Source organism: Sturnus vulgaris, chromosome 16, assembly GCF_052056855.1.
Source record: "Sturnus vulgaris isolate bStuVul1 chromosome 16, bStuVul1.hap1, whole genome shotgun sequence".
In the NCBI taxonomy this organism is placed as follows: domain Eukaryota; kingdom Metazoa; phylum Chordata; class Aves; order Passeriformes; family Sturnidae; genus Sturnus; species Sturnus vulgaris.
The window spans coordinates 11,328,884-11,343,563 of record NC_142258.1 but is presented as its reverse complement, the minus strand read 5'-3'; the positions used below and the strand labels follow the sequence as shown (position 1 = coordinate 11,343,563).

Sequence of the window (14,680 nt, the reverse complement as noted above, 5' to 3'; positions counted from 1 at the left end):
CGGGCATGGGGACCCCGATCGCTCCGGCAGCTTCGGGATGGGCTCACCTGGAAGGGGAGAAAGCTCCCTCGTTCCAAACACCACTGCCTTTGAGGGGAGGAGGAAGCAGATGCCGAGGTTTGGGGAGCAGAGACAGGGCTGGTGTTCCTGCAGCCTTTCTGGTACACTTACAAGAGATTCCCTGTCGTTCTGTGCCTTCCAGATGCCGACCTCAAAAGGCCAGTTCTAACCTAATTTGAAAGGGGGTGTGAGAGTAAGCAGTAGCGTGGCATTTACTGCCTGGTGCGGTGATGTCTGTACCCTTGTCGGGATTATTTTCCTGTCAGTGTCACCGATGGACGGAAAGACACAAGCTCCCTCTTCCAGAAACTATAGTCACCAAGGTGCTCATGTGTGAGCCCTAAAGCCACACTTCACCCAGCCTCCTGCTCATCTTCAGCCCGCTGAAATCTGTTGAGTAACAAAGTGAATTTCAGTAATAGAACCTTGTTTTCAAACCTCCAGAGAATTTACTCTAGTGTTTTACTGCATCTCTTCACTGGCATAAAGATACTGTGCAGGTAGGGTCAATGGGGCATCTTGCTTTCTTCCTTGTAATTCACTACAGGCCTTCCAGGGAATTGCTAAGTAACTCTGAGTAATTAAAAAAGTCATTCTCATTTATTTTCTGGCATGGACACTGGGCAGAATGTGTGACATCATTACCCATCCATGGCAACAAGCTATCAGGAACCAGTAGGGTTTCAGCAGTAGGATCAGTTAAAAGGAACATTTTCCTTGAGAGAGTGTCTAAATAAACACTGTAATCATCAACACTACGCACCATTTTGCTCTGCAAAACTACTGAAAGGTAGTTTTGGCTGGGAATATAATAGTCTTTATATTCAGGAATATACTGTTAAGCAGCTATAGCATTATTCTGAGCTCCTGCCATCTACTTCTCACATCTCCAAGTTGTATTTGTAATCTGTGAAAATGCCTCTGTAGCTCCACAAACCAGGCAGCTGCTATCTCCTTTGCAATGTTTGGGTGATACAAAGTTAATGAGGCAAAGTGAAATGTTTTGTTACAAAATGAACAAGCCTTGGGGCACCAGTCTTAACTGGGATCTCAAGCTTGTCTCTTTTTTCCAACTACATGTGCAGAGTTACCTGAAAGTTTAAATTAGCCCCAAAAATACCATGTCTTAGCCAGAGGTTTTATCAGTTCTCTTCTCATAAATCTGAACCAGAGGCACTCATACACCGGAATCATCACTCCCCTGCAACGATCTGCCACTGTCATCTCCCAGTTAAATCCAAGGGAAATCAAAGGGTATAAAACTGCAGAAGCTTTTAACCCAGTTGGGTACAAGTTGTTAATCAGGTGTTGTACGAGATGCTTGTCAGTGATACTCTGTGTCTTGGAGAGTTTTTGTTGTAATCTTGGGGTCCACGTGTGCTTATTTCATAATTATTTTCATATCATTATTATAGAATCCATTTTAGCCATCGAGATGCAAAGGTCCTTGTAGATTCTATCGAGACTAACTTTACTGTAAACCTAAGTTAGAGCCTGCTAACCTCAGATCCTTTTTTTGACCAGGCTCTGATGACAAACATTTATATCAAGAGTAAATCAACTCTACATAAAGGTTTCATTTCGACATAATAGCGACATAATAAATAAACATAATTTTCTTAGGCATTCATTCCCATGCTAGGGAACAAATAATTCCTGCAAAGTCAGAAAACTAAAAACATAGTTAACAAAACAATCTCATGTATTCATTGGGAAATGTTTATAATGAAAGGGAAAAGCCAGTAGTGCAAATTAGTTTCTCTAGAGAGTCAGTTTCAATTTCCTGAGGTCTTAGAATTTTAAACTAGGATCTTTAGCACAAAAGATACAAACTTTTAATCTAGACTTAGCTTCATGGAGAAAGAACCCTGCTTTGCATACACTAAGCGTTGGTTGCATCTGCCAACATCAATCTGCTGCTCAGAGTAACAAAGATAATTCAGAATATGCTCTCAAAGTTGCAGTCAAGTATTAGTCCCCAGAGTGTGATGCAGCAAAATCATCAGTCTCTTGCAGGCTGAACATGGCAAAGCTTGTGTAAATAACTTTTACCCTCTCTGTTCTGCCTGCAGGGTTACCTGGGTGCTGGAGGATTCAAAGGGCACTGTGCTCTGGGAATCACCAGCTTTGCTTCCCAGGACTCCTCCCAGGTAAAATGCATCTCCAGGGCACTTCCTTGTCACTGTTCTGAACCTGTGCTGTTCAGGTGCAGCAGAATCCCACTGAATTCCTCCATTTTCCCTATTGTTTCTTTATTTCACTTCCTCTGCCCTGTCTGCATTTGTGAAGAGGTGACTGCATTACCAGAAGTAGATTATTTGTAAACTGAAGAAGGGAGGGATTCCCACGATGTTTACCCACCTGACTGCAGGAAAGCCAGCCAGTGCAAGTGTGCACCAATGACTGTAATTTATTGCTGCCATGGCAACATGCACAATCAACACACCTAATTTCATTCACAATCCTTTTCCAGGAAATATCACTTTTTTTCTCTTTTTTTGGGGGGGTGGGGGGATGGGGGTGGTGGCTGTTTGTTTGTTTGTTTGTGGGGTTTTTGTTTGGTTGGTTTTTGTTGTTGTTGTTGTTGTTGTTGTTGTTGTTAGATGAAGAATTAAATTCAAACACAATTTTACCATTCAGCCTTCCAGTAAAGCTAATGGGATTCTGGAGTTTATTGTTCTTTTTAACTTACCACAATTACTTCCCCTGTGGTTCAAAAGAGAAAAGCTATTAGAAAATAAACACAATTACAATTTTCAGATTTGCTACCCTTGGAAATTAGTAACTATTGGCTGGTTGATCTGAGATTGGGCTATTCCTTCTCAGATTTAATCATTTCATCATGCACTTGTACACATCCAATTTTGAAGAGTCACAACCTGCAATGAATTTTAAAAAAGATTGACCAGTGACAATTCATCTCTGATGAGAAACTACAATACATACAATGTCTGACTCTTACTCAATATTACCTGATCTGCCAAAAAAACTCCATGGAGTGTCAACACATGACATTGAATTCAAAGGGGGATTACCTGAAGCAACCAGCACAGGCAACTTCTCGGAACTTGATCAATGATGAAACAGGGCGAATTCATCCTCTCAAACAAGCAATTAAACCTTGGTAAAATTGTCTGGCATGTGAGGTAAAGTTGTCTGGCATGTGAGGTAAATTTAAACAAATTCCTAGGTCATCTGGCTGTGAAGAAGACCGGAAATGTAACTGAGGTGCATCCTTTAGAAAGAGACACCTCTCAGGGATTTGCTGCCGAAGCCCTCTCGTGTGTAGTACAGAAACTGCAGCTCCCTAAACAATTTCCATTATCACCCACGTTATAACATCTGTAGCCACAGACCTTCTGCAGCCACCAGGTATTCCTGCTTTGCCCAAATATTACTCATATATGAAACAAGGTATCAACATTCCTTAGAAAAGCAATTGCAGCCGCTCCATTTCTCACGTAATGCACCTTTGTGTTTAAAATTCCCCACGTAATGCAGTTTTTTAACTATTCCTCTAATTATACTAAGCCTGTGTACCAGTAAGTGCCTCTTGCTGCAGACTGGTGAGATTTTGTGAGAAATATAACCTGATTTGCCTGCTTAGCACTCCATAGCAGTGAGGAACATGCAGCAGAGAGAGACACTGCAGTAATAATTTATGTGGCAGTGTATCACCACGGGAAGTAAAATAATGTTCTGCTCTTTCACAAGAGCCAGATAAAAGGAGAACAAATCTCCAAAGCATTTTTTCAGATATTCATCCAACAGAATTCCCCACAGAGACTGCAATGAGATATCTGAATGGCTTCTGTGTTTTCCATTTCATTGCCACTCAAAACTCTTGCCGTAAAAATAGGGAAAGATTATTTCATTATTTAATAATTACTTCAATAATTTTTTATATTAATATTATATTAATAATATTGTATTAATAAATATTAATGTCTTTGTTGATGGAGGCAGATTATGAGGAGAAACAGATGTAGAAATAGATTATAAATTACATTCCATGTTTTTTTAAAGCATTGACTAATACTTCCTACTGCTCCAGAAAAAGACAAGGATCATGTATGGCAATTGACATTAGCATCATATGACAAGTAATTAAAACGTAAATGCCCACTTTTGAACAAGATCCTCCTGGTGAAAGATAAAACAACAGCCCCAGCAGACTTGCCAAGGAGGTGAACTAGAGCTGGGAGTTTGGAGAGCATCTCTGTCTGTGCTGGTGCACAGAGGACTGGTCCAGCTGCTGCCGTGTCCTGTGCCCATCTGCACTCACAGACTGAGCACACAGCAGCCAGCTCTCACTGTGGATGAGCCCAGCTGGGAAATGACTGCCTAAGACACCACGGTCCAAAATGTAGATACTGAAATCTGGTGGTCTAACTCTGTTATGTTGTTAAAGCCTCCCAAAAACTCTGATTATGATGTTTCCACTCAATGCTTAATTCAGTCCTGTTTATTTCACCTGGTTCATACGCAATTAAAAACTCTACAGAATTAAACAACTAAACTCCCAGTTCCCCAAACAAGTGAACAGCGGTTGTTTCAGCTAATCTTAAGGTGGTACTGGAATTCTGACATTACCTGGACTAAGGAAGAAACGCCTATTTGCCTACGCAGAGATTTACCCACTTTGTTTTCAAGCCGTTTGCAGATTTTGCACGGAATTACAGATGAACCGAGACAGGGCAAGTGATGCTAAAAACAATTAATAAAAGAACGCGAGTAGGAAACTCGTGTTGAAACTCCGAGCAAGTCCTGAGGATGCTTCAGCCTGAACCGCGCTGCTGTGGCTGCCTTTGCCCGCCTCCCCGGGCAGGTTTTAGTGCCGGGAAATTCCCAAAGCCAGGCGATGCCCGGGCACAGGCGCACCCCAGGGCCCGCAGCACCCGCGGGGGCCGCCGGGCAGCGGCGTCAGCGGAAGGAGCCGGAAGGAACCGCCAGGTCGGCAGCGACAGCGGGGACACGGAGAGAACGGAGCGGGAGAGGAGCGGGGAACGGGAAAGGTGGGCACGGAGAGGGGAAAAGGGGAGAGGTGGGAACGGGAGAGGGGAAAAGGCGAGAGGTGGGAATGGAGAAGGGAACGGGAGAGGTGGGAACGGAGAAGGGAAAAGCGGAGAGGTGGGAACGGAGAGCGGAACGGGAGAGGTGGGAACGGAGAGGGGAAAAGGCGAGAGGTGGGAACGGAGAAGGGAATGGGAGAGGTGGGAACGGGAGAGGGGAAAAGGTGAGAGGTGGGAACGGAGAGGGGAACGGGAGAGGGGAACGGGAGAAGTGGGAACGGAGAGAGGAACGCGGGTTCTGCCGAGTGTTCGCGGGACAGGCGGGTCCGGCCGTGGGGACACAGGACCGGCAGATTTCACTATGGGGACACAGGACCGGCAGATTTCACTATGGGGACACAGGACAGGCAGGTCTCACTATGGGGACACAGGACAGGCGGGTTTCACTATGGGGACACAGGACAGGCAGGTCTCACTATGGGGACACAGGACAGGCTGCCCCGTGCCCGTGGATCCTCGCCCCGGCCACGCTGAGCCCCGCGGAGGCTCCGGTGGGTCCCAGTCCCGCCGGGAAAGGGCAGGTTTGGAGCTGGCAGAAGTGAGCAGAGCTGCACAGCTACAGATACAGAGACTGCTTCTAAAGCCTGGAGAGTTTTGAGTGTGGATGTGTATGTATGATGGTCCAGCAGGGAGCTACTGAGTTGATCACGGGTCTGGAGCATCTCTCTTAGGAGGAAAGGCTGAAGTTGGGGAGAGATGACTGGGGAGAACCTTTGTAATGGGTGAAACATCAAAGGGAGATGTCAGAGCAGAGGCCGGGCTCTGCTCCCTGGGGCCCAGCCATGGACAGGAGGAACGGGCAGGAGCTGATGCCCTGGAAGCTCCACCTGAACATGAGGAAGAACTTACCCATGCAGGGACCAAGCACTGGGACAGATTGTTCACAAAGAGTGTGGAGTCTCCCTCACTGGAGATATTCCAGAGCACCTGGAGATGATCCTGTGCTCCAGAATGACCCTGCCTGAACAGGCAGGTGGGACCAGATGAGCCACTGTGGTTCCTTCCAGCCTGAACCATTCAGTGATCTTGTTCAAGTACAACTGGATAATAGCAAATTTAGCATAATCACACAGGATGCTAATGCCAACACAGGAAGTGGCTTTATTCCCTTTGAAGACCCTGATTAAACATTGTAATTCTGTGCAGTCATGGTAACTTTTTTTTTTTTCAGGACATGTTTTTTGTAACATTAGCAAATTAGTAGCTCTTCCTAAAATATACAGTGGCTGCCACTGAGCTACTAACAGATAAATACAGGATTCTGTAAAAGAGAGCCTTGGAGCATTGCTGCTCCATTGAACAGTGTCATCTGATTTTTATCTTCTGAAATACTGCTGGAGCACTGTTCAGTGTCAGACTACCACTAAAAGCTGCCTGTGTTTGGTTTTAGGTTGAATACCCTGATGAGTAACTTGTCTTGGAACGTGGTGGAGCTGGCACGATCACACCTTCTCAGAAACGATGTCCTGAGGTTCCCTTGCTGAGCAACACCTTTACTGGACACCTGTAGATGGAAGAGAATGGAATCCCTTTGTGGCAGCACTGCTCAAGGGGCTGTTTGAGCACTGTGCTCCTCTCAGCAGCAGCCCACGGTAGATTCAGCAGAGAAGGAGATGGATAACCCCACGTTCAGAAGTGACACTGTGCTGTCCGATGTTCACTTGCACTGCCCAAGCAAAAGACACCTCATGGTACGCCTGAATGCAGTTGGACAGCCAGGTAATGGATGCTGGCACTGATGGAGTTGTACTTTACCTGTACTCGTACCTTTGGAAGGCTGAATCCTCCTCTAAGTGATTGATAATAATGCTTATATATTTTATTCCAGTTATAATTAGATTCACCTCCTACTCAGTCTTTAGAAAGAGGACTAGCTGTGTTCTCCTCATGAAATTAACTCTAGAAATGAAAACTTGTAGACAGCCTGTCTTAAAAATTAAACTTTTAATTACCAAATTTACTCACTTGCAGGTTTAATTTAATATATTTGTTTATTGAGCAATAGTGTCAATATAGCAGCTTGGGAATCATGATTAAAAATAAGTCTGTGATGTTTCTTATACACAAACAAAAGGTGAGGATCCAGGAGTTTTAAATAGTTTAACTTAAGTTTAAAATATAAACCATCTGTAATTAATTTATCAAGTTTAATTAAATGTTTATATGGCTTGCCATCTATTCCAGGGGAGCAAAACGTCTTTCTTTGGGTTTTGTGGTGGTTTGTTTTTTGTATTGATTTTTTTGTTGTTGGTGGTGGGGTTGATTTTATTGAGGGAAGTGTTTGCCTCAAAAAAAAATGTCAACATGAAAATTCAAAATACCAGTGGCTTTAACTGACATAGAATTTGAAGAGTCAAGGCTATAGAGGAAATGAGTTGGCAAATGCCCCTGGCTGATTGCCAGCTTGTAGGTTGCTATAAAGTTGTCAAGGGAACTGACCTTGCAGCTGCTGGCAAAATGTTCTGTACAAAAGTCCTGCTGTGACAGAAGTAAGTATTAATTGTCTTTTCAAACCCAGTTGTGGCATAAAAAGAGTAACTTTTGCAGCTGTTCTGGTGTATGACACTGTGAAAAATTATCAAAGGAGGTCTGACAAAGAAATTAATAATAATTTTGACCCTGTTCAGGTTAAAATCCTGCCAATAGTTAAAATTGATATTGCTAAATCAGGTGAATGAGCCTGTGCTGTGCAGATGCTGAGTCAGCCAGTGGACTGTGAAAGTGCTTCCTTAATTTCTGCTGACAGAACTTAATAACAGAAGTATTCCTTCATAGCAAATAAAACTGTATTTCAAGTTACCTGTATCATTTTTTACTCTACAGATTTTTAATACATGTAATGCATACCAAAATTCCATGCATGTTGAAGTTGTGCACAGATTCTGCCTCACCTGGTGTTTAACCTTTCCCCCCTGCACTGTGTTCTTACAGTATTCCTGTCCCATTTCAAACTCCTTTGGAGCACAGAAGATTTGGCATCTGGGAAACACGTGAGAGAAGTGGCCACAGGAAGAGAACACCAGTGCAGAAGTGGAGATGAACTGTGTGACAAGGACAGGAGTAACACAGAAAAAAAAGGAGAATTAAATAGTGAAGGAGTAGAAGCTCTGCTAGATGATGATGGAGACTTGGAAGTGGTCAGAAGGCCTCGAAGTGCCTCTGATTTGCAAGCAGAAGATCTTTTGAGGGATATAGTGTGTCCTGTAATTCTGATGAAAGGGAAGGAAGATGCTTTTGAAGATGAAGAGCAGGAGTGCACTTGCAGTGATGTTGTTAAAATAGGTAAATAATACATTTTCAGTCAGGGAGAAATGTGGCAAATATGTTTCTGTAAAACAAAAGAAAAATAGGTTTTCTTTTGAAATGGAACAGCAGTTTGTTAAGTGAAAGAAAATAATGAACACAATACTGTAATATTGCAAATAAAAATTTGCCTTTTTTCTCTGGAAGTGATTTGGGCAGTTGTATACCATGGGAAACTCAGTGCTCCTTAGTTAGAGTGGGTGTTTGGCATTATCTGGCATTATTCTATAGAGTGAAGAGTGTTTAGTTCTGTATTTGAAAGGGAAACAGCCTTCTTTTCAAACATGCCACTCTGGAACTTGATTTGAACAATTTTGAGATAATTATTTTCTGCTCATTTCCACAGAGCACACTATGGCAACCCCCTTAGAAGACGTTGGTAAACAAGTAGGTGTTCTGCCTTGTAGTATGTTGATTTTCATGGAATGTGCTTCAGAACTGACTCACTTTTAAGTGTTCCCTTGTCCCCAGGTCTGGCGTGCTGCCTTCCTTCTGGCTGATTACATTCTCTTTAAAAGGGACACGTTCAGGTGTTGCTCTGTGCTGGAGCTTGGAGGTGGCACTGGAATTACCAGCATTATCATGGGAACAGTTGCCAAGAGAGTTTATTGCACAGGTAAGGCAGTTCTTTTTAAATATTTCCATGAAACTTCCCAAAGCAGTGCTTTCACCCTGGTATTTTCAGATTCATCTGTTCAGTTATAGTTAATCATTTTTATTAATGCATATCAGTTTGTGTTATTTACTGAAAAATAACAGGAACTTTCTCAAGGGGGTGAGAAAGCTCAAGAGTTTAAAGCAAGATATGTTGCAATGAACTCAAGTGATCATTATCACTTCTTTTCCAGATGTTGGTGAAGATCTTCTGACCATGTGTGAGCAAAATGTTGCATTAAACAAACACCTGATGGAGCCAGGAGGTCAGTGCTGTATGGTCAGATTTTGACTCCTTACTTTAGCCCCGGTGTCTGAAAGGCCATTTGTGACTGATGTGATCTTTCTCCACCCCCAGGAGGGGAAATTAAAGTGAAAGAACTGGATTGGCTGAAAGATGAATTCTGCACTGGTAGGTGCTTGTACTGGGTCCTTTTAGATTGGGCTTGGTGTTTGGTGTTATATATTCAAATGCCTCTCTTGGGCTTCAAAGAACATTCTAGTTAATGATAACATTTCATACTGCCAGTTGAAAAGGTTTTATGTTTATTAGACTTTAAAATAGAGATTTTTTTAAAGAAGAATAAATTTTTAAAAGCATGATAAAATAGGAAGATTAATCAAAACTTATAAGGATGTATCTGGACTTTTGTTTAAAGGTATGCTTGCTTTAATGTATTTAAAGCTGTGATCTTGCTACAGGATTGTGAATTCTGAAGTGAAAGAAAAGTTTTGCTTGCCAGTCAGCCTTGGGAGGGTTGGACATAACACAGGGAAAGCAGAGGACTGGGGGAACTTCAGAAAATGAACAGGGAAGGTTTTGATTTCTCTTGAGTGGTGTGCTCTGTTTATGGAGTAGCAGCTGCCCACAGGAGCTAAGAAGTTCCTTTTCTCCAGTCTGTTGAGACATTTAATCATACACACCAAAGCCATATTCTTTCTTCCAGATCCTGAAGCTCCTTATAGCTGGTCTGAAGAAGAGATTGCTGATTTGCTTGATCACTGTTCTGTGATAATGGCAGCTGATGGTAGGGAAATGTAAACATTAAGCTTTTAAATCAAACAGTCGAGCATTATGAGTAATAATTTAAACATACCTAGTTTGCTTTAAAAATCTAATAGGTCAGATCCTTACCTAATTTGCCAAAGCTCTGCCTTAAATGTTCCTGCCTGTATTTTTCTTTTCTAAACACTTATATTTACATTCTGAATTAGCAATTATGAGAACAGATGTTGCAAGCTAGTAGCTCTTCCTTTTCTTTGGTGTGCTAATTCTTTGTGACTAAATAAATTGCTGAACACAATCACAAGTAGCTAAGGAATCAGAAGAGTTGTGTTGTCCTTTCCTTGTCTTGTATTACATAACTTCTGTGCAAATAATGATAAATAGGTCGTTAGACTAAGATTTTCTATAATGTGAATTACAGTTCCAGATGCTGCATTTTCCCATGGTGTCTATGCCTTTGGGTACCACTTTTCTGCTTTTTTTCTTGCTTATGTGAAGGACTTTAAAATTACAGCCTAGCTTATCTGTATAGGAAAACCATTGTTTTGATCTGTAGATAAAGTAGAATTTGATTTAGTTATTTAAAGGAGTTACAAGTCTGCTTTCAAAGGAGATCTGGTTATAATGGTAAATTAATTATGGCCTGTTGTGGGTTTTTGCAAGAACAGAGGCTCTCTACTCTCTAATATCCTGGTTTTTTAGCTTTGTAGTAAGATTATCTCCAGGCTGAGAGAATTCTTGTCAAAGCTTGTAAGTTGTCTGACAAATTATTCCCCTTCTGATGAGAGAAAGCCTAAAGAAAACCTGGCATAAGTAGCAGCAGTGAATATTCCTACAGGGTCAGTTGTTGCCATTAAAAATGTACTTTGCACTTAGATAAAAGAAAGACTTGTTTGATTGGAGTTAACAAACTAAGGGCTGTTGTTGTTTCATAATGGACACTTAAGTAAATTATATCCTTAATTATACATATGCTCTTAATCTTGTTTTTTATAGTGTTCTATGATGATGACCTGACAGATGCCTTGTTCAGAACTCTGTATAGAATCACACACAACTTGAGAAATTCTTGCACAGTTTACTTAGCACTGGAAAAGAGGTATTACAAAAAACTTAATATAAAAAGCATTAAAGGCTTTGTGTGCTTTAATTAAAGATTGGCTTCTGATTTTCGTTGTATCAGATGATCAGAGGCCACAGTATATGCTCAGGACAAGCTTTTTTTTCCCTACATGCTTAATTTTTATCAGTTCAGAATTGGAGTTTTAAAAGAGTTTTGCTTTCTGTTGTCCTACCTTTGCCTCACTTGAGATAATCTCTGTGGAAATAAGGATAAATAGGTGGCTAGATTGATGTATTCTACAATGCCTGACAACATTTGCTATATATTTTTGAAGTGATGGGGTGGAAAGAAGTGGTTTAGAATTATTTAATAGGGTATTTATTTCCTAGCTTGAGCAACTCTAGAACAGTTTCTCTTGTTTGCTTTCAAGGAATCAATGAATGTTTTAAGTAGTTGTGCATTGGAGTCCATTCATAAGCTGATGCACAAATTGGCTTTGCTTAAATCTCTAGAAACATGCAAGCAATAATTCTTCCTGTGCTTTGTTGCCCAGTGTTTGTCCAGGAAGCCAAGCCAATGATTCTGTTGTGGCAAAGTGCCCTAAAATCAATGGAAAGATTTATCCAAGAGTTATTGTGTATTGATGCTGATGTAACATCTTTTCTGCTTTTCAGGAATGGGGGGTGTACATTTTTTTGGCTGCTGAAGGGAGATGATTATGCTGAGAAGATCCATTTTTTTCATTAGCTGAGGGAAGTTACACACCTATTTTAAGATGCCAGCATAGGAGAGATGTTCTAAATGAAATACTCTTTTGCCAGGCTTAACTTCACTTTAAGACACATGGATGTTACATGTGAAGCCTACAGTCACTTTAGAAATACTCTAAATGATTTGGAGAACCTCCAAGATGGAAAAATGAAATATACAGTGGAGCCCATTAAGCTTGATTTCTGCCAGTCCCTTGTTTATGAACGAATTGAGCAGTTGGTAAGTGGCATTCATGAAAATCAATGTAATGTGTTAGGCCAATCTCAAATTTGCTATCAGCTGTTTATGTAACATGAAGGAAGAACAGGAAAATAAACATTATCTTTTATTTCCATTTAGCTTTTTTGATTTAAAATGATCCTTGTTTGTGCTTACATAACCTGTACTAGATTGACATGTCCTGGTTTTGACTGGGACAGGATTGATTTTTTATCACCAGCACTAGAGTGGCTGAGATTACACTCAGTTCCTCAAAGGCTTTTACTTTGTAAAATGCCATTTTTGTGATTGAACTGGAAAATGGAACCAATATCTCTTCTCATTTATTGTCTAGTAGGAGAGCTTTCATTTCACACTTTTAGTAATTCCCAGTTCAGAGTTCAGGAAATAATGTTGTAATATCTATGAAGAAGACAATTAGCTGAAAACTTCTGTTATTGAGAACCAAGTCAGATAAAATATATTTGGTTATCTAATTACCTCTTAAGCACTTATGGTTCTCTTTCTCCATTTTTTTCATAATTATCTGCTCTTAGGAATATTATGCTGGGTAACTAACAGCAAACAAACTTCTAGAATAATCCAGTCTAATTAATCTTTTTCGAGGAGTTGCAAATCTTGTACTAGATTGCAAATCTGGTACCAAGAAATGATGTTGTTGTAGTCAACATACAGTGTGTATACACAGTGAAATGACAGAGGCCACAGTTACTTCATGAGATTGATTTATTTTACTTAATGCTGATACCTTCAGGCATAAAACAGGTGTAAAACTTGTTTTAAAGTTTTACAAGTACACAGGTAACCTGGATTATATATAAATAAGTAAACTCATTCCCTGGCTGCTTTGAGGAAAGCTGCTGATCCTCGAAATCTGTGCATTTTTAAAATGCCTATGTTTTTTTTTATCATTAAGTATATTACTACAATTGAAAGATCCTTTGATGAAAAGTATGTGACAATCTGCTTTATTACCCTCTGTGGAGCAGACAAAGCATATATTAATATATTCAAAAGAAATGAAGTGATTAAGGATTTTTCATCCTTGTTGTCTGGCAGATTGAGAAAGGGGAGTGTGTTTGGATATGCCATGCATTTGTGAGACTTTAATTCCTCAGTAAATTATTTCTTCAGCTGTCTGTTTTTTTACCAGCATTATTGAAACCATTTGTCAACACAGTCTAAGAAAAAGAGCAAGATTATCAGTGAAAATACTGCAGAAGATCATGCAGATCAGTGAAATGACAGAATCACAGAATATTTGAGTTGGAAGGGACCCACAAGGACAATTGAATCCAACTCTTAAGTGAATGGTCTCATAGAGGGATCCAACCCACAACCTTGGCATTGTTATCACCATGCTCTGACCAACTAATTTCAAATTACTTTAAAACAAATTACTTTATGCTAGATGCACATTATTTTTTAAATCATGCTACAAGAATGAAGCAATCAGCTATAGTGCTCTGTTTCAAAGATAATTTGGTAATTGTTCCAGGAGATTACAGACATGGATTTGGTATCCATCCATAGATGGATTCTATCTATAGATGGAGGTATATAGGGTATGTCTTACAGTGAGCATGTTGAACTTTTTCATGATTGCAACCTACTGATGTGAGAAAATACCTGTATGTATTTTTTCTGCTCCTACAGGAATTGTGGAAGGTCATGGCTGAACACCTGACATGACAGGTCCACAGGAAAAGAAGATCTTTACCTAAGGAGAAGGGCTATTTTGATGTTCTGTTAAGATACAGATTCTCATCCCAAGGAAAGTGGAATTGTGGAATTGTGTTCTCAGAAAGTATTGCAATGCAGTTTTGCTTTACTTTTCTGGTTTTGGCACTTCGTTTCTTGGACTTGTGTACTTGGACATGATTTCTTTGATGTCTCTGAGTGCCTGCTGGATGCCAGACAGTGGCAGTGACACTTTGGGACTGATGACTTCACTTTTAGAGTCTGCCAAAGTGTTTACCCTTTTCCATATGGCTGATTTGCAGATGTCGTGCATTTCCCTTTTTAGTTTACACAACATGGACATTGTTCTCAGCCTTATCCCATGACAAGACTTGTTTGTCATGAATTAAATTTTCTTTAAGAAATTTGTTTATGAAGCTTGGCCCTTAATTCTCAGTTTGTCCTATATCAATTACTCTAGTTTAGGGCCACTGTCTGAATTGAAAGAAGACCAGATGCATTTTGCTTGAGTCTCTAAATATACTCCACAGAGGTTTTGGAGTATAGGAGGTCAACCCTCTATTGTCCTGCAGGAATTTTAAGGTATTCTGTCCCAGGCAGGTTGAGGGTAAGAAGGTACCACATGAAGGGAGATGTTACAACTCTTGAAATATTTGGAATTCTATCCTCAGCATATATGAGGATGGGGGTAGGGAAGTGACCAAGAATATCAATGGGGCCTCCAGTATGCTTCTGAATTAAAATAAAACATATTTATTAAATCTCTCTTGTGTTATTAATGAAACCAAAAATCTGCTCTTACTTTTATAAACGTTATGTGCACTGTTGTGT

General features: G+C 40.6%; 1 protein-coding gene and 1 long non-coding RNA gene across 2 annotated transcripts; one reads left to right on the top strand and one right to left on the bottom strand.

The window, feature by feature from the left end:
* Positions 1–98: 98 nt before the first annotated feature.
* Positions 99–4,742, bottom strand: LOC148221921 (uncharacterized). Its single transcript, XR_015807255.1, has 4 exons — positions 4,654–4,742; positions 3,096–3,180; positions 418–450; positions 99–230 (listed from the first exon to the last, which is right to left on the bottom strand). It is a non-coding gene; the product is annotated as an uncharacterized LOC148221921 (long non-coding RNA).
* METTL22 (methyltransferase 22, Kin17 lysine) lies at positions 4,627–14,610 on the top strand. Its single transcript, XM_088174471.1, has 11 exons — positions 4,627–5,075; positions 6,523–6,851; positions 8,064–8,414; positions 8,782–8,822; positions 8,907–9,051; positions 9,284–9,355; positions 9,448–9,501; positions 10,037–10,117; positions 11,092–11,194; positions 11,980–12,148; positions 13,805–14,610. Exons 2-11 carry the CDS (start codon positions 6,746–6,748, stop codon positions 13,838–13,840), a joined length of 1,158 nt encoding a protein of 385 aa, XP_088030597.1. The 5' UTR covers positions 4,627–5,075; positions 6,523–6,745; the 3' UTR covers positions 13,841–14,610.
* Positions 14,611–14,680: the final 70 nt, after the last annotated feature.

Bases quoted from the DNA above. Each gene is read 5' to 3' on its own strand.
- METTL22 (XM_088174471.1), top strand. From the start codon at position 6,746: ATGGATAACCCCACGTTCAGAAGTGACACTGTGCTGTCCGATGTTCAC. The intron at 6,852-8,063 runs GTAATGGATGCT...GTGTTCTTACAG, and splicing joins GAATGCAGTTGGACAGCCAG to TATTCCTGTCCCATTTCAAA. The intron at 9,052-9,283 runs GTAAGGCAGTTC...CTTCTTTTCCAG, and splicing joins CAAGAGAGTTTATTGCACAG to ATGTTGGTGAAGATCTTCTG.